At 31.9% G+C, this 21,200-nt stretch overlaps 1 protein-coding gene across 2 annotated transcripts in view; it reads right to left on the bottom strand.

Moving 5' to 3' along the window:
* LOC124374106 (zinc finger protein 271-like) overlaps positions 1-20,272 on the bottom strand; it is a 33,629-nt gene extending 13,357 nt beyond the window's left edge. The window contains exons 1-5 of one of the 2 annotated variants that reach the window (XM_046832410.1): positions 20,119-20,272; positions 15,504-15,698; positions 12,403-12,544; positions 6,281-6,471; positions 4,443-4,568 (exon numbers count right to left, since the gene is read on the bottom strand). In XM_046832410.1, the coding sequence (XP_046688366.1) occupies positions 4,443-4,568; positions 6,281-6,471; positions 12,403-12,544; positions 15,504-15,696 (652 nt within the window). In that variant the 5' untranslated portion in view covers positions 15,697-15,698; positions 20,119-20,272. Of the gene's footprint in view, positions 1-4,442; positions 4,569-6,280; positions 6,472-12,402; positions 12,545-15,503; positions 15,699-19,610; positions 19,766-20,118 lie in introns of those variants that run through there. The other variant, XM_046832405.1, reaches the window with a different exon arrangement.
* Between the last annotated feature and the right edge of the window lie 928 nt (positions 20,273-21,200).

Genomic DNA, 21,200 nt, shown 5'->3' with positions numbered 1-21,200 from the left:
TTTAACCGCAAAAGAAAGTTGCAGCAATCTAAAGAAGATGAAAAGCAGTGTAAAGCACTGCAAAGGTTTTTAACAAATCCACCATTATGTGCGAGTGCATCAATAAGCGTAGAGACAACCGAATTAGATCATGATGTTGACAATAATTTACCAATAACTGAATCTGAGGTTCTGCCTGGACCGTCAACCAGTCAATTCCATAGTTATCTAGCTACAGAAACACCATTTCCACCATCAAATATTGATTGTGACGATTCTGTAGCCGCCACCAAGGTTGTGGATGATGATTTATTAGTTGATACAGTGATGTCATCGTCATCTTCATCTACGTCTGTTGTTACGCATAGTCAACAAGTCATTGAAATTGTAAGTTGACTTATTTAACTTACTTAGCATTTTTAGGATAAATAGGTCCAGCAATAACCTCGGCCAACTTAGTTGGATTATTAATCATGAATATGATATGATTAGGCCTACCATTTCAATATAGTGGTCGCAAACAAAAAACACACAAATGTTTAAGCCCTTATTTGACTTTTATTTAAACCAATTTTTATTTTATACCACCATAACATAGATAGGTGTAAAAGATGTTTTAAAAATGTTTACTATATTTTAGTTAAACCTAAATAGGAAGGCCTATTTATTATAGACTATAATAAAATATAGATATAAATATTGCATTAAATATTTGAAATCCTGAAAAGGGTAATTTAACAGAGTTATCACACATCATACATCTCTTGCGATTACACCACGATGCCAACTATAATGTTTTGTTTTGTCTTCCAGGAACCGAACAAGGACACAAACACATTACCTGTGATTTCAAATGATTGTGGGAAGTGGCCACCCAAAATAAATGACGAGGTACGGAAAGTGCTTGTTGAACGAGGGCCTCAGCAAGTCACTGACAAAGAGTTTCCTGCGGACAGTAAAGGTAGGAGATTTTCTTCAAATCATTACACAAGGAAGCTGTGCAACGGAGAACAAGTTTACAGAAATTGGGTACTATACTCAATATCGAAAAATACAGCATTTTGTTTTCCTTGCAAACTGTTTGGAAACACGAATTCTCTTCTTGCTAGTGACCAAGGGTATTCTGACTGGCAAAACCTACACAAGACTTTGACCAGTCACGAGAAATCCTCTGCTCATGTTAAAAACTGTACGTTTTAACGTGAGCTCTCTGTACGTTTACGATTAAACAAAACTATTGATGAAGAACATGAAAGACTTATCCATGCTGAAACTGAACATTGGCACCAAGTCCTGAAACGATTACTGTGTATAGTACAGTTTTTGGGGACACAGGGGTTGGCCTTTCGAGGGAAAAAGGATGTTCTTTTTGAACGTAACAACGGAAACTTTTTAAAATTTGTAGAACACATAGCAAAGTTTGATGTTTTTATGGCTGAACATGTGAGAAGGATCAAATCAAAAGAAACACACGTTCATTATTTGAGCAAAAATATCCAGAGCGAATTCATTCTGTTCTTGTCAGCCAAGATCCAAGATAAAATCTTGCAAGACCTACAGCAAGCCACATATTATTCAATAATATTAGACTGCACTCCTGACGTTAGCCATACTGAGCAAATGACGTTTGTGATAAGATTTGTGAAGATTACTGAAAATGAAGATGTGGTAATTAAAGAACATTTTTTAGGTTTCATTCCTATTAAAGATTCATCAGGTGAAGGTCTCACAGAAGCATTATTGAAAGAACTAAAGGAACGAGGAATTCCTTTAAAAAACATGAGGGGTCAGGGCTATGATAATGGTTCGGCAATGAAGGGAAAGCATGTTGGAGTTCAGAAGAGGATCCTTGATCTAAATCCTAGAGCATTTTATGTTCCATGTGGAAACCACTCCCTGAACTTGGTAATTAACGATGCAGCTCTGTCTTGCAATAGTGCAGTAGACTGTTTCAGCACCATACAAGAAATATATCTTTTTTTCTAGTTCTACTCAAAGATGGAGTATTTTGCTGAAAAACGTTTCGAGTCTAACAGTCAAACCACTCTGCAACACTAGGTGGGAAAGTAGAATTGAGGCATTATTACCCTTGAGGTACCATATTGAAGAAGTATATGATGCATTATATGAAGCTTCTCAAGACAAGAACCTTGATGCATTTGGTAGACATACTGCCGTAGGACTAGTAAAAAAACTGCAAAGCTTCAAGTTTCTGTGTTGTATTGTAACTTGGCATGAGATCCTGTATAAAACAAACATGATTAGTAAACTGTTGCAAAAGGTCACAAATGATCTTCAAAGTTCAATAGATCTTCTTAAGAGTGTAAAATCATTTTTGGAAACTATGAGATCTGAAGAAGGACTAAACAGCGTCATTACTGATGCAAAGGAACTTGCAGAAAAAATTGATGTTGCAGGTGACTTTGAACAAGAAAAAACAGTTAGACCAAGAAGAGTTAAAAAACAATTTTCTTACGAGAGTGAAGATGAAGCTGCAAGTTCTGGTAAAGATTTGTTTAAAGTAAATTTCTTCTTTGTTGTGCTTGATAGAGCAATATCCTCGTTAAAGGAGAGATTTGAACTGATGGAAAAACCATAGTGAAGGTTTTAAATTTCTCTATGATATTGCTAGCTTAGGAAAAGCATGGAGTGAATCAGAGTTAAAGAAAGCCTGCAAACACCTTGAAACAGTTTTGAGCGGTGGTGATGGAGATGACAAACCAAAAGAATATGACATTAACGGAGATGAGCTGTTTGATGAGCTTCAAATCTTTGGACCAATGCTGCCCCCTACAAGTCACCCAGCTGGAGCGTTGTCTTTTATAACCAAACGTGGTTATGTGGATACTTTTCCAAATATTTTTGTAGCATTGAGAATCTTGTTAACGCTTCCAGTATCTGTGGCCAGTGGCGAAAGAAGTTTTTCCAAATTAAAACTGATAAAAACTTACCTACGATCAAATTTGAGCCAAGAACACTTAAGTGGTCTAGCAACCTTGGCGATTGAAAATGATGCCCTAAATGAAATGGAAACGGACATTCTACTGCAAGAGTTTTCAAAATTAAAAGCCAGACGAATTCCTTTTTAATTGCAACATTGAGTATCTTAATTGTAATTATTAGGCTATTATTTTTTAATTTGAATTGTCTGTAATACAACCTGACGTTTAACAATGACTTGTACACACAATATTGATTGTAGACGATTTTGTGTTTTCCATCATACATCACATAACTTAAACTTAATAAAGTAATGTATCGTAATTGTAGTCTACAATGTGTCACTGTATTTGTAAATGAACACTGGTAAATAAACATAAACTCTGGTTTGTCAGCTATTTTTTTTTCTCCTAATTTGTTCCCCTTTGTTTACTATTTAGGTACAAGGAATGTCACATTTACCGTTCTACGGTGTAGTGTATGACGGTTTATCGGGGGGGGGGGGGGGGCGCCAAAACTACTGTTTGCTTACACTATAAAATTAGCTAGGGCCGGCCCTGGTCATAATTTGTAGAGCAGGATCAGGTATTAAAGATGGCATGAAATGGTGAAAGTCACAAGTTCTTTAAGCTGTGAAGAACATTTTTTATGGTACTAAATTTGTTTACAACTAAAGAAGAAAATAGAAGTAGTAATGGTTTTGAAGCTCAACCAGTTAAACTCCTGACAGTGTAGAACAGCTATATAGCAGTGAGAAGTGAAATTTTGCTAACTATAAACTGCTCTCCATTTCTCATTACTCCTCAAGGTCAATATCAAAATCTGATTCTTTCTTATCATTCACAACATAAATGACTCCATTGGTTCTCTGAAATACACTAAGGACATTATTGAATGCAGTACAGTCACCTGGTTTTCCAAGTAATCTTAAATGCATTACAAGAATAATTTTTTTTTAATCCAGTCATCATTGGCATAAATCCAAATTACAACAGAAAGTGACTCAACTAGACCTGTTTATAATTGAATACTATAGCATGAAAACTTATTCTGTCATACTACAAAATGTCTTTCGTGAGTGCTACACCAGTAAACAAATCATAATTGACTGCTTCTACAAGTCAGACTGTGTTGTTAGCTGTACCAATGTTTCCGTGCACACGCTGTATCAACAGCCTTGAATAATCCATAATTAACTTTTCATTTTAACGTGTTATTTTGTAAACTTTTCTACATAACATAGTTAGACTTAATTATGCTATTAGCTTGCTTTCAGTTAAGAATTCACTATATTCTAAGGAACAAGCGATCACCAACCCTCGCAGTTGGCATGTAGTGAGAGCATGATGCCGTTATTCAGTTTTTTAAATATCCATACCAGAAGCAAGTTTTTAATGACAGTCCGCCCTATTAGAAATTTGAATTATTCGAAATAGGTTTGGTCCCATCATTTTTGGAGAATTCCATTCCTAGTGTACTTTGTAAGTCACAAAATTAAAATTAAAAGAATACACATAACAAACCTGTTTGCTGCTGAAGCAATGTAAGAGCATTCTCAAGTGAAGACAGTGGTAATGGCACTGATATTTCCGTTTTTACGGTTGCTAAACCTGATCGCATGATTGGCTTCCGTCTGGGAGCTACTGGATCTAAAAACAAGCAAGTATTATAAGTAATAACTGTCAAATTATTTCTTGATTTCCAAGTTCTTAGGGACAAAAAAATTGTTTTTGAAGTTCTACAGGAATATTCCCAGCTTATTTTTGGTTATTTTCCTGGTCCGGTAAATTCCTGGCTTATTCCCGGTCGGGTGGCCACCCTGAACCTTGAAACCTTTATTTTTATTTATTACCAACGAATCAACCATGTTACAACTCAATACAAAAATACTCAACATTTCTATACCAATGTTCAAGGTATTATCATCTATTAAAATGACTATCTAAATTGTTGAGTTCGCACTGTGTTGAATCATTGCTAATACAATTTATATTGAGATTTATGTCTTCACTGTGGAAAGCCACATGTTTTGACTGAAGGTGGCTTCCCACATATAAATAAAATATATTTCAATTGTGTTACTAATGTTTTAACGAACTGGAAAATTTAGATGATAGTTATGACACCGGCTACGTAAGTGTAAAAATGAAATCTATTAAATTGGTAATCAAACAATTTATCTATCAACACAATTTAAACGGAAATAAAATTTATAAGTTCACATAATAAAACTTGGATTGCAACCACTTGTTATAGAGATTAAAAATTAAGAAATACAAGGCGCACATAGTAAAATAATTAGAGACATTGATTGATGAAAATTTGTCTTGAGATCACCTTGTGAATGGGATTTAAGTTAAATAAACTATGGACCTTTTGCACCTTTTTAATGAATGAAATTAATAAAATTGAAGCACTGAAATTAATTACACTTCTTACATAGTGTCTATGGCAAAAAACAAATCTTTATCCGTTAAATGTTTAATGTACTAAAGAAGTAAATTCGAACATTGTTTTCAGTGACATATCTAGTTATTAGTTTGTTTCTTCCAGTTACAACAATTCCAAAATCAGTGTATAAAACCGGCTAGAGTGTATAAAATACATGGCTACTAAAAAAGGTCTATATTAAAACAAAACTCAAGGCTTAATTATTTTGTAAAAAATATTAAATCATACTTAGAACTGTGTAAGATACTAGTTGTACTCTAAAGTGACTGTACCACCATCGTACAGTCAAGACTGTTTTTAATCCTAATTTCACCTATAATAAGGTCATGTTTCATTTCACTTTTTCCATTTACCGCTACAGAGACCAAACCAATACTTATGAACTGGAAAATATTAACAACATGTTTTGTGCTCAATGAATGGTAACTTTTCAGCTAAAATAAAACACACACACACACATATATATATATATATATATATATATATATATATATATATATATATATATACATACATATGGTTTTATATATAACTTTATACTTATGTGTATTTTTATGTCAGTTTTTTATTCAATTCATATTCAATACCAAACCGTTATAACCATATTATGTTGTGTGTTACTGTTTTGAAACATGTAAAATTATAATGGATTCTCTTCTTCCTCATCTCTGAAAGATCCACATACAACACCAAAGGCTTTTTTAATTTGTATTTTTTGTATGATCATTCTGGAATTTCACACAACTTGCTGTTGGTATTATTGTTTTATCTCAGCTTCTCAATAATATTTGTTCTTGTCTAATTTTCCCTTGAAAAGATCATTAATTGACATTCACAATTGAAGTACTGAAATTAATTTCATCACCATAAATGTTTAGCAAGTGGGAGAGGTTGGGAAAGCAACAAATACCTGCAGAAGCGAGAGGTATCTCAGGATTAATGCAAGGTACTGCTGTCCGCTTCAACAAAGTTGTAGTGTTCTTGACAAACTGGTCCTTACGGAAGTGATCTGCACAGATCATCGACTGAGAGGTGAGCACAAGCCTGTGTCTGCCTGAGACATCATTCAATCGGTGACAGTACAGCGCCCACTGGTGGCACCTGAGGCAAACAACCGGGATGGTACAGTAGTGTCCATAATACTTCAATTCTTTGTAAATTTATATTGTACTCTCATTTGTATTGTTATCATTAATACAGAATCTCAAGTTAATTAAAACCATATCTATAAAGCATTAAACAAAATATTAGTTTTAATTTTTGTGAAAAATTGTATAAGATTGGTTCTTAGAGCTTTGTTGCTGGGTTATTAAAGGCTGTGCTACTCATCACTCATGATTTAATGATAATTTGAATTTGTAAAGTGTGTTGAAGTTTATGCACACATATATTCAAATTTTATTTCACACTATCTCTAGTTATTTCTTGATACAACCTTTGTGTGCCAAACACTCCTGACTTGTAATCAGGTTTAGCAAAACGCTAACACAAAACATCAACAATAACAGGATAAGGGAATCCGGGAACGGTATTATAGCATTGACTCGGATTAGTAACAAATCGTATTTTCTGTGTTAGTGTCGAAATTTATTTAATTTAAACTGCCATTTTACAGAGTCGAATTATATTACTGTCAAAGAGCATTTTGTCGAAATAGTGTTGAAAGTACACTCTTGGAACCACAGAAAAGGTTTTTTCCAAAAATAATTTTTCAGGCGTTAGAATGACCCTCATACACTCACTTTAACTTCAAGATGATATTTAGATTAAGTTTGTAGCTTAAATATGTAGGATAAAACCTATACCACACATATATATTCAAATTATTAATAACAAATTAATCTAAAGAGATATTGTGTAGATAGATAGAGCTTGTTTTAACTTATTGTAATTTAAGGTTATAATTTGATATGATAAATATATTTTATTAGTTTCAGTGAAAATTTACTATGTAATATAAACTTAATAGAGTTTTTTTATTGGAGCATAAATAATTATTGTCTATATATTACAACAATTCCTTCTGAGCAAATCAGTGACTCTGAACTCGAACTCAACCTTTTTATTGATGTTAACAATTAATACTTAATACCAAGAGACAAAAACTAAGATCATAATAATCTGATACTCTTATCACAAGAACATTGAAACATACAAAATACCCCAAAATGGCACTTTGGCCGGATAGGGATTAATTTTTTAAACATTTTCAAATGTAAAGGTAGGTCTAGTCATACCTCATTTTAAAGGTATCTCTATTCGCATTTAAATTTATTTTGCTTCTTGTATACAGGATGGTCCAAAATGTCAAAGTTGTACAGTTACTCAGTTTTTTTTATATGCCTCATTAAAAATTTTGGCAAATCCATATTTTTATCCAAAGTTACCAAAGAAGTACCATTTTTCTTTTTTAATATGTTACAGTTGTCACTTTTCAACATATTCTAATTGTTTTTAAATAGTTTAATCAAATTTAGGATATATCTCATTTAAACGTCCTATTATTCTTCACACTGAAACCGCACACCATAATTATGCTTATTCTTTTGGGTGTAGAGGAGTTTTTATGAAATGTGCGGGCTATCAGTAATGTAGGCTATTAATATAACCTCCAAGATAGAATCAAGCTTCATTTGTAAAGAATGCTTGATCTAGAATGTTAATGTTGCCTCTAATGAATGTCTTGAACCATTGGCAGTAGTGAACCCTTTTGACATTTTCAGCATCCATCTGTTCAAGGAAAACCTGCATTTGGTATGGATAACATTTCAGCATTCTTCTCACAGCAATGTGGGCTGAACGTCATGAAATATTCTTTTCCTGGCTTAGTCTTCACAAGGATTTATGTGGGTCCTGCAGAGTTAAAACTGACCGCTGCCTGTCACGCTTGAACCTGTTTCATGAAACTTTTTCTAACTTCTGTATTACATTTTAACTGATGCTTCTTTTTCAAATTTGTCCATGAATTGTTGCCGACACACAGCAGGAGATTTTGTCACTAAATAAGTTTAAATCACGAATACACGTTCTTCAACAGTTAAGCACATTTTAACAAAGAACAATACACTAATATGCAACGTAACCTCATTATATTCAAACGTCAATGCTAGACCACTGGTTCAAGTGCAATTTGCGGGGAATAACAGCCATCCTACTCCGGTATTACCAACATTAGAAACAGTATTTAACCCGTTTCACACAAATATACATTTTCCAACAAAATTATTTTTGTACAACCTAATGAGCAATGGGGCCTCTTTTAAGTTGAAGACTGTATATTTAATGTATTATAAATTAATAAGAAAATTTAATCACATGAGTCTAAACTAACTGATGACAATATTGAACTAATGTATAATACCATGCGTCTGGGAGTGTTGTAACAAGCGCCTAGTTCCATTGTTGCGAGGACTATACTTGCCAATCAATACTAATTTGATTGGTCATTGTTATGACATATCAATATGATTTACATAATTTTTTGAAACTATTCCAATTCGCCACTATAAAACAGGACTTTTTAAATTCAATAATGTTCAATGCTAAAACATGAAAAATAAGTTTTGACACTAATACGATTTGACACTATACATATTCCCAGGTAGACCTAAGGCAAACAAGAATGTAGCTCACAACACTCTGTTACTATTTAATAACATAAACATCTCCTAAAATGGTGTAGCATCACTTATATTATTTTATTTTAAAATTATATCGTCATTAGTAGAATTAGAACATAGCCAAATACACCGGTTCCCAACGAGATTGGCATAGAATTTGCAATATAAGGCAAAAATATAATGATATTCCAGAACTTAGTTATTTTGACAACATAGATCTTAAGTGACAGAGTGGAAATGAGACTGGCATATTAGGACAATGAACCGGCTATAATTATATAACAGACAGATCAGTATTGCGATACAGCTGTCAGTTTGTTTCCTCCACAGTTTCCTAAATAAGCAAGAAAGATTATTTCATCATTAAAATAATTATTTAAGTAAGTATTAATAAAAAACCATGTTCCTCGTAATGTGTGCTTATACTTAGAGAGAATGAAGAGGGTCCAGTAGTATCATGAGGGCTAAAAGAGGGTTAAATAATATAAATTATAAAGCAATATTATTCAAAACATGATTTCTTTGCAGAAAATAGGCAGACAATATAATGAGAACAGACAGGTTGTGAATAAATTTCACACAAAAAAACAAAGTATAAATAACAGACCAGGGGACACACTACATATTAACTTTACATCCTTCCAGGAATGAAGTGAGACTAGTAGAGTAATATAATTGTTGAGCTTACTGTTATCTTATCCTCTCTATACTGTCCATGTTCAGGTAATGGTGTTAATGAAATTGTGACATTTAAAGATAAAAAAATGTTGGCTTTCTTATCACAATTTACTAAAAATTAACCTTGAACAACGAACAATGAACCAAGTAATGAAAGTTTTATAGCCACCAACAAAATACTCAAGTAAATAATAATTCAAGTCTTCATTACTTCAATAGATGGTAAATAGTCAACAAATCTTTATTCATAACAAGCACATTTTACATTCATTGTAACAGTATAAATATATCAACCTAATTAATTTCTTAAACAGATTTTTGTAATTAAATGTCCCATCACTTTGTGAAACCATTTAAGCCACAATGGGTTTAGTAATTCTATAAAGAATAAGAACTAAACATGTATCATTTTAAAAGTTAGGATTAAAAAATCCTCTTACAATTCAAATTTTACACTACAAAACATTATTTTAATCTTTTTTATTAAACACATTAAATCTTCCACTAGCAGTCAATTTATTGTGGTATATAAGGAAATTACCATGGCTTTTTTAGTAAAAAAGTACGGTTTTAGAAAATACTCCTTAGTTTTTTTAAAAATATTTATATATAGTTTTATATTTGTTGTTTTTGCTAGTGAAAACGTGTTTTAAAAATCATTGTTGCATGTAATTTAATATGTTTAAACCAATCAATTTTTTTATTTAAATTTGTCAAAATTCTTAAGTGATCCACTTCATCTGCTAATAGAGCTGTTTTCAGCCATTTTGTCCACCTTGGACTAACATTAATGACATGGTTTCCCATCACAACTTTGCTACCAGGTAGGAAACTGGAATCATCATCATGCTAGCAGTACATCAGAACAATCAGAGGTCATAGCACACTTCCAACAAACATAACCCAAAATTACATTTTACAATTACCAGTTAGATAAGGTTGGCATATAACTTTCACCATGATGTATGTGATAAATTGAAATTAAAGTAATAGTTGGTAAACTCAATATTACTGACTATATTTTTTATAGGCAAGTTTGACATAACTGCTGTAAAAGCCAAATAATAGCCAAAACAGTGTTCTTTAGTTAGAGCTGAGGTTATCAGGTGGTCAAAGAGAAACGCAGTTATACATTGAGTAAACTTTATAGAGAATTTCTTGACATTTCAAGGTCTTACCTGTACTCAATCATGTACAATGTTTTATTGCACTCGTATGGTAACCATTAACAAGCAACAAGGCATTTTCGTGAACCATTGCAATGTGTACTGTACCTATGTAACAAGTGGGACAAAAATTTTTTTTACTATCCACTGTAATGTCTAGACCTAGTACTGAATAATCATCATCTCCTTAGAGAATTAAAGTCATGCTTAGACAGACAGCATTTTGCAACCAAATAGGCTTCAGGAGGCTGTCAAGATGTATATGACTTTTTTGAAAAGGTCTTGGTAAAACTAATACAATATGACAAATACCATAATCGTTTCAGCAATTATGTAGAAAAATAAGTTAGATCCATTTTTTAGTAATAAAATCATTTTTTTATATGAGTGTGTCTATTTATTAGTAAATCAAAAGATGAAAAAAATCATCCCTTATATTAATGGGTTCCTTAAAATCATTTTCAAACCATCAAATGCTGGTTTTATGAATATATATATATATATATATATATATATATATATATATATATATATATATATATGACTCTGCTGGATATATCTGATTGATATTCCAGTGAAAAGAATAGTCAAAAATTCTCGTGCCAGCTAATTTGGCTAAATTTTGCGTGTTATTTTCATTATAAATAAGGAAATCGATCTCTGCTCTTGAAAACAGGATGTGGGACAAAAAATTCATTCCGATATTCCCATTATCTTATCAACGACCAAACAAATCACTCAAAAAGATGTTGATAACATATTGAAAAGTCTTATAGGAATCCACTCAACGTATTCTCTGTGTTTTCATGAATGTGTTTATTCTGAATTTTCTCGTTGCCAACTTGTTGTGTAATCTTAATTTTAAAATTTTTTGGTTATTACTACTCCCAAACAATCCAAAACTGAAGGTAAATGTTCATGCCAATCAATTTCTGAGGCACAAAATCCCTTACTCAAAAACAAAATCCTACAGAATATGGAGACCTGTTTAGCAGAATTAGCTTGTATTTTAGAATTAGGTTATTCATACTTATTACAATGCAACTCAATCACATAAAAATATTTGTCTCTCTCACATAACTTAAAACAGGGAATAAATTAATTTCTTCAAATCTCTTTTTTAAATCCATTATGAGTATTTTAAAGACCATAAATTACTTCAATTTAGTGTGCTATAACATCTCACCTCTACTTTCTGAACAGAACAATGACTACACACACAGTCTGAGAATAAAGGTTTGCCAAATTATTCTTTGAATACCAGCGCTATACAAAAATGTGTGTTTACCATCGCACAAACTACAATAGTCTGTGTCTAAACAGTTCTTACATAAATTATGAAAACAACACTTGTTAGTAATAATAATACATAATAGTAATAATAAATTTACATTCACACAAAAAATGTGACTGTCCTGTAATGATATTATATGCAGTAAACAGAATTAAACCCTGTATATTTACAAAGTGTTCACTTTTACACCTTAGTTATACACCAAAATTTTAATAATTTTGCTTTTACTTAGCACCACACTATAATAAAGAAACAATGTAATAAATTATAGTACCTCATCTCCTCTAAAGGGAACATGAAGAATGCCTTATCTGGGCAGGAGAACTTGGTGTTCTCACACGTCGGAACCGAGCACTTTACATCCTCCTGCTGGACCTCAGGCTGTGGTTCATGTTCCTTGGGTTGCTCGATTCCTCCTGGGAAAAGTAACGTTTTATTTAATATACCCAAGTATTCATTCTATCTGATAGAATAAATTGTCTTTTCTTTATTTGATAATACACTTATAAATATAAGGATTACTACATTTGAGATAACCACAAAACTGGTATATTTTTACATGTCATAGCAGGTTTAACCATAATATTTTCCATTGTGTTTTTACAAATACACAATGTACGATTACTTCTTTTATCCATACTTTTGTTTCTGAGGCCTTTAATTTGGAATATTGATTTGTTTGGCACTGTTGTACGACCCTACGGCGGATTGCTAAACAAATTTAGACTAAGCAAGAGTAAGAAAGGTTTCGGACACTTTTACATACAATAGTGTTGAAAAGGGAATGTAATAATAATCTTATTAGTAAATAAATAGTAATACTTTATAATTTAAATTCATTCATCTGTTATAGATGTTTTTTTTAAACACATTCACGACGATGAGGACACCATCTTTCAAAACTGCTGTCGTGTACCCAATCAGGAACACACAGTGGCTTTCTTAAAGTGCGTCGTGCGTCCAACGGGGTATACGTTGCTGCATTTCTATTTTTTTTTTACATCAAATCCCAACTTCAAACGTTTATCAATGGTGATTATTATCTATGTAATGTATTATTATTTATTGAACTAGGTTAAATTATTAAATTAGAATCTTAAAAAGTGTGTTTAGCCTAACTGCATATTAATACTGTGGCCTACTGTAAAGGTGTTGAACAATACCCCCAGTATTTCTTTCTATAGGTGTTCTGTTAAATATTTTATTATCAGTTTTTATTTAAATGTTTATTGTTGTTAATTGTTACTGTAAAGGTCTTGAACAATACCCCCAGTATTTCTTTCTATAGGTGTTCTGTTAAATATTTTATTATCAGTTTTTATTAAAATGTTTATTGTTGTTAATTGTTACTGTAAAAGTGTTGAACAATACCCCCAATATTTTTTTCTATAGGTGTTCTGTTAAATATTTTATTATCAGTTTTTATTTAAATGTTTATTGTTGTTAATTGTTTTATCCAATCTGTTTTTGATTATTATTAGTTAGTTTAGCCCAATGACTAGTGTCCATCACATGAGACAGCAGCCGTTGTTGGCTATTTACAACTATGTCTAGAAAGGCAACTTGCACAGACACTACAAAACCATTTAATACTCACATACCATTAAACTCACAACATTATTAAACATAGAACACAAACAAACACAAAACCATGGTTCACAGAATAAACACAAAGTAGTTAGCAGTTAGCACTCCTTGGTTGTTAGAAGCTCCTAAGAGCTGGAGAAGCTTATTATACACTCAACACAATACAAATATTGGGAGTGGTGCAAATTAAAACAAGGGTAGTGTTGTCTCATCAAAGAAAATATACTATTTTATTATTGTATTCGCTGATGAACATATGATGAACATACATGTCCATCCAGACCATCTGGGGCCTCTTTTGTTTGCTTCACCATTGTTTACCTGATTCCAGTGGTCTCCTGTTCCATAATTCATAATTCACAGTCCATGTTTCCTCCCTCTTGCTTGTTGTTCTCTGCTGTCTACTTTCCAATGATATCATACTCAAAATGTTTGAAAGCATAACATAAATGCATGGTTTGTATATTATTGTAATGTAATCAATGTAAAGTTTTTGGAAATTAAGGATCTTGCCAACAAGTCCATTGGACTTAGGAAAACCTATATTTGTAAGTAAACATAGTAATTGAATAAATAAATAGTTTGCCTGTCTTGGTGATTTGATTAATTTGATCCTACGCTTAAATAAATACCTCAGACTATTGTGTACCACACAGAAAACATGATTGCTTAATTTTTAAGATAAATTAATTTTTTAGGTACCCCTTGTGGTACACAGAAAATACTTAAAAAACATATTGAAATAATCTTTTTGAGCAAAATTGCGAACACTAAATACTTTTTTTTAATATACTTAGACGTTAAAGTTAAAAAAAAACCATTACAGTTTATGCTATTATTATTGAAAAATGTTGACGGCGTATAAAAAAGTAACAAAATTAGGGGTTGTCATTCAATTTCTTGCTACCACTGAGTAGGGTGTCAAATTTGAACTATACTGTATGATGCCACCAGGCTGATATTGAGAAGGAAGACATGATAATAAAACACAACAGATGCAGCTTTTAGCTGCATAGCGAGTGAAATGACACTGACCGACGGGACAGACATCGATCCGCCAACGATGGCAAGCAGAGGCAGTGCAAAAGCAACAGCCAGGCAACTTTCTCGGAAATGTTTTTAGTTGAATCTTAAGCCTACTCCCCACACACATGCCCTTCTTAAAATGTCTGCCTTTGATCTTCCATTTATACCTCAGATGTTTGTTGAGTTTTGCAAAGTGATAGGATGCTATATTACTGAAATCACCTGTTTACGATTTATATTATTTTTTTCTGGTAAACTCTTCCAGTATTTTTATTTTATTTTTACTGTCCTAAACAGATTGTAAGCTATGTATTTGAAAGCATTAAAGTTATTTCCATGTCTAGCAAATGAAATTTCCTCTTAACGTTATTATACACGCAACTGACAAATAAAAAAAATTTTTGGTTGCCAATACACCTTTCTCCTTTCGCCATAATATTGAATTCTTTTCTTGAATCTGCAAACAGGATGGAGTTCCTGTATTATATGATACGATAAAGAGAGCTCTGCACTCCTCAACATCATCCAACAAATAAAATTATTAGGAAAAAGATTAAAAATTCAATATAACTTAATAACTCAAGCAATCCTATTAGCATGTTCTTATTTTTTAATAACCGTAGGCAAGATTATACCATATTTAAAAACCAATTACAAATTATATAATTATGTTATCATAAATGAGGAAACATTGTTGAAATAATTTAATTTATAAATACTAGGTTTTAAAACAGTTAAAAGTAGTAGATTCGGTCAAATTACCTCCTGTTGTTGCAAAGAAATCAATTACTCGTTGTGTATCCTTGATGTTACCACACCTCTCAAAGAGATCTTGCAAGTCCAGTGCAATGCCGACTTCTGTCTGCACTCGTTTCTTGAGATCCTCAAATGTCTCATCGGCATGAATTAACAGTGAGACTGATTCTCCTGACGTGTTCTTCAACACCAGCTTCATGGCTTTAACAGCAACAATAACTATTAGTGTTACTTTGTATTCAAGATTTTAATTTAATGTAATGCAAATTCTTGAAATGCCCTTTTTTAAATAACAAATATTTTAATTAATTGTAGTATTTTTCAACTCATTTTACCCTCAGCTGATTGTCTTTAAATGCATAAAAACTTGAATTAATTGTGTTTTTTGTATTAGCTTGTGAGCTGAGAGCTGCTACTGTGTTAAATAAATGTTCATGTACTAAGTGTTTTATAAATACAAATATAAAACAAACAAGACACAATAACAATATTACTACAAACTAAAAAAGCTTGAACCACTGACAAGTGAAACAATTTGCTGTCTGATACGTTATCCTCATGAATCCTAGTTTTATCAGTAAATCTCCCAACTCACAGTATAATCCCTGGGACTCATGAAGTAAAACCAATGAAGAAAGATAAATTGATTTGTTTTTTTTTTACATAATGGATATTGCATTGTGATTCAAATATTTCATTTTTAATTAATATTAAATAGCTCTTTGTTTTGAATAAGGAATTGTTATGCTTATTAAAACACAATTATGAGAACTTACACCAATCTTTGTTCTGGTTTTTATAACTCCTATGCTTTCCCCCTATATGAAATTCTTAAAATCTGATTTTTTAAATAAAGGAGGTCTCCTTGGTATAAAATATTTTCCAGAAGAGGGGGTCTAGAGCTCTCAACCAAAAGATTTTGACTATATGAGGTCTCAAAATAGTGTTTTCGTGTATTTCTGCATTGCAAGGTATAGGCACCATTCTAGTAAGTTCCATCTCAAATTGAGTACCAGCCTTTAGTTTCTGTTGTTTATAACATATTTAACTTAAGTAATGATATTAATCTTAAGTTATGACAAGTTGGTCATTTTTCTTTCAAATCTTTGCCAATATGATTTATTTTACCAGGAAAATGTTATTGAAATGTAGTAAAATGATCTAAAACTCCACTACTTTTGAGTAAAATACATACAGTTTTCTGGGGGATAACCCTTTCTTAAAACTGTTGGATATATCAACCCCTCCACCAAACATTTAATCTGCCTATGCCACAGGAATATGTCACAAATGTGCGCAACAATAAAATTCTTAATTTGCACCATCAGTAAATCCAATTTCTGATTACTGAATACTTTAGAATATTATTATGATAATAATAGCTAGGATGCAATTTATGATTATCTTGTGTGTGTGTGTTTTGGTATGTATATTTTTAATTGGTAGTCCACCTTATCCAAAATAGGCTTGGTTCCATCACTTTGGATAGTCACGTCCACAGTAAAGATGCTTGGAAAAGTAGAAATCTATATAAAGTTAATCAGTAAAATAATTTCTAGGCAGTCAAACATATATTTCAATTTTACAATTTATCCATACAAATATTTTGATTCCAGAAATTTCCATAAATTTTGTGTGCTATACAGATTTATTGCAAACTTTGTCAGAACTTATGATATTTATTTGGTATTTAACCATGTGTTCAATCATGAATTTAGTTATACTAACATTTTAAATATGTAAATTGAAAACCAGCAGTTTAATATAAATTATTATTAAAATACAATTATCAAGTACAAAATTCTGTATTTTATTTCATTATTTAGTAGGTTCTGTTTGTTATGAAGTAGTTCTTGTAATGCATATATTATTGTTTTTATTGTATCAGGATTAGTATTAAATGTATACCACTAACAGCAGTACCTAGCTGTTATATCATATAGTCACATGTGAATGTTAGGTAGTTTGTATACTTATGTAATATATATATATATATATATATATAAAATAGTTACTTCATATAAATCATCGGCAATGTAACATATAATTACATTGAGTATACAAACTACCTCGATATATATATAGGGTGGCGCATACGTCAGTCTCCCCATAAATTGGGATATTTTGTTTCAATAGGTTGGTAACAATGTTAAGTTGGCAGCAATATGGAGTAAGTTCATTGTTGTCTGTTCCAGTGGCTAGAGTGTAAAGAGACCCTCTTTGCACCTATTATTTGTTTGTATGTGTTTTTAAAATGTTTACAACCCAATGAGTTTACATCCTTCAGTTGTGGTGGAAGCATAATAAAATAATATACTGCTATAATAATTGAAGAATTTAGTGGAAAATATCCAGGTGTCACGATACCCACCAGTATATAAAAATCGGAACGATACCCACCCTGAAGTGTGGTCGTCCACAATCAATTTGCAACGAAGAAAACTTGCAGACAGTTGCTCAAGCTTTTGTAGCCAATCCCAATAAATCAACTCGTAAGACATCTGTTGAACTAGAAATATCAGGAAGAAGCGTGCAAAGAATGTTAAAACAATTAAAATTTAAGCCATACCGTCTATCTTTACTCCAAGCGCTTCACGAGCAGTACTCAATGTGCCTAGTGTTATGGTATGGGGTGGTATTTCGTGTACTGCACTGATTGGTCCTTATTTTCTTCAAGGAAGAAATGTTAACTTGAGAGTTAATTATGGTTGCTGCAAAAAGTAGTAGTTCCCAAGTTCAGAAACAATCCTGTCTTCAATATTCATTCGCTCATCTGGCAACATGATGGTGGTTGCCCCAGCACATTTCGATATCCAAGTTTGAGATATTTTAAATAACACATTTAATGAATGGATTGTTCGCTGTGGTACGATTGATTGGCCTGCGTGCTCGCCAGACCTGACCCCATGTGATTTTTCATTGTGGGGTATTATAATGGAGACTGTGTATGCTTCAAAACCGCAGAAATCTTGACGAACTCAGAAACCTAATTAGAAATGCATTCGAACTTGTTAATAACGATAAACTTTGCTAAAAATGTGTGATTCTGTTCTCAGTTGTATGAAGAGTATACAAAGTCAAGGTGAACATTTCAAACAACTGATATAACATCGTATGGTAATATCTAAGTAGTTTCATAAAAAGTACTTGTCAGTAAAACATTAAAATTCTAGAGAATGCAATCACAAATGTTTGAGTCCCCTAGATCAATAGGTTATTTGGGATACAACCTAAATTCAAAATGTGCAATACATTTTTTGATTGTCTAAAATCTAGTAATGGCTATACTACTATATACAACATTCATAAGTTATACTGCTATAATAGATTGCTAAAAGTGGTTCAAAGGTTAAAAAATAACCACACTTCTGTAGATTGAAACAATACAGTAATGCCTTCTAAAAATGTTATGATTGATGTTCCTGGCTAAGGTTACATGCTTAAGGGGTTCGAGCAAATTTTCTTGTTTGGACAAATTAAAACTTGATAATGTATAATTAAGGTAATGTTTAACCTACATAGTAAAGGAACATCTGTTTTTTAGGGTAGAGTACAATAAGCGGAACCGGTTTTTTATATCAAAATTATCAAACTATATTTGATTATCGTACCCACTGATATTCAACCAATAGTAATTAATTTGAACAATAACTAAAATAATCTGCACTAACTGTTCACACAGTTTCATATTCTAAACACAATTTGTTCTATAAGTACCTTATTTAAATAAAAATACAGTTACATTAAAAAAAAAACTGCAAAATAACACTAAAAGATAATTTAATGTCACTTTCTAGGTTTCAAGATGTTTGTTATATTTTCTTTATTATTTAAATGACTTTTTTCATGTCACCTGTGTTAATGCTTTGTTTGATTAATTGTAATGGTATTACAGTACGTAATTATTTAATGCATATCTATAAATTTAAAACTTGCAACTTTAATTTAGTATTTGATATATGTTGATATCGACTGATAGTTCTGTTATTCTATATATAAAGTATTGATGATTGTAATAAGCGATAAAAAATCGGGTCCACTCATTATATTCTTCCCATTTGTTACTTCAACAGCTTCACTAAATTTAATCTAGGAACCAATTATTGACTATACCTAGGATTTCTGAGGCAGTTGTTACTGGACCACCCCTGACCATTTGAAGGGTTAAATCTGCCATTTGGAGGGAGATAGTTTTTTAGATACTTATTTATTGAAAAAATGCATTTTGTATACACATTTGTATTATAATTATTACTGTATAGCAAAACATTGCACTTTTATGACATACAGACTAGTCTTGGAATTCTTGGCCAGAAGATTTATTATTACCTAACTATAATATAATAGTAAGCCTTGGTGTACTGAAAACATCAACAAAAATAGCCTAGTACAGCAAGTGTAAAACATTGTTCCCAGTTGGACATAATGAAATAATATTTAAAGCTAGCAATAATATTCAAACAGCATATTCCCATTATTTTAAATTTCCCGGAGGAGGACAAGTGGCTCAATTTCATCTTCTAAGGCCTACCCGATATTTTACCCACGTAACACACTGCCATTACAATCGGATTTGAAAATTAACTCTTCGAAGAGGCAATCAAGTTTGTATGGCACTTACTTGGTTTGGAGATTACGATAAGGGCAATTAATAAAGTTATTTACAAGGCCCACATCAAAATAAATAAGAGTTCACAATCAAAAGTACAAACTCTTAAGGCTAAAAATGGCGTCATCCCATGAAGTAATGTTTATTAAAATATTGAGCTTTGTAAAAGAAACAGCAACGGAATCTCAAAGAGGAACAAACGTAAAATTATATCCAAAGAGGTGATTCTCATATACACATTATTACATTTGACTGGTGAACATGTACCAACGAATACTCTATTAGTATTCGTACTTTAAACTCTCTTCACTCTCCTTTCCCTGTTCTTCATCCTGAAAAGGGCTTCTTCCTTAAGTATAACCACGCTCTCTTGAATTTACCACACAGTCCTTTCTATTTTTAATTGATAATGACGGTATGGAAGCTTCACCAGTGTGACAGTCTTTTTCCCGCTGAAAATTAAGCTTGTAGAAGACTTGATATCGTGACTTTATTCCCAAAATTACGCTCACTCTGCTACATAATCTCAACAATCTTTTATTTATGAGTCTTATTCTTTCTTACATTGTTGACAAGGTTTTCATTTTTGTTTCAAGATTGGCCTTGGGGCATGTTTTTAGTAGCTCCGAGTCAGACAGCTTATTATAAATTGGTACTGTATATTTTATCATTGGTATTTTATGTGATCAATATCTTTAGCTGAAGTTTTATTGTTGTTAAAGCTCGGTTGTACAAACACCAGCTATGTTTGCCTTGTAAACTTTCAAAATGTTAGGGTTTGGAGTTTGAATGTCAGGCAATATGCAGTGGTAAAGCGAACCAAATATGGGTGATTTCATTAAAACAATATCTTTATTTACATTATTTGACATTGCATTATGGTAAAAGTTAGTTTGTTTTGTTATTGTTTCCCTTTATGCTTCCAGGGTTCTACCTCCAAGAACTACTTAGTCGTTTTGTTTGTATATACACGTCTTTTACTATTTTCACATTTAAACCATAAATAGCCAATTCTTTAAAATAATAAAAATACCTTTCGAATCCCCACCACAAACAAAGAAGGAATGGCAAAGTGTATACTCGATATAACGCTT

This window comes from Homalodisca vitripennis, chromosome 1 (assembly GCF_021130785.1).
Source record: "Homalodisca vitripennis isolate AUS2020 chromosome 1, UT_GWSS_2.1, whole genome shotgun sequence".
In the NCBI taxonomy this organism is placed as follows: Eukaryota; Metazoa; Arthropoda; class Insecta; order Hemiptera; family Cicadellidae; genus Homalodisca; species Homalodisca vitripennis.
The sequence above is the reverse complement of the archived record's forward strand: the minus strand, read 5'-3'. Positions and strand labels throughout refer to the sequence as shown.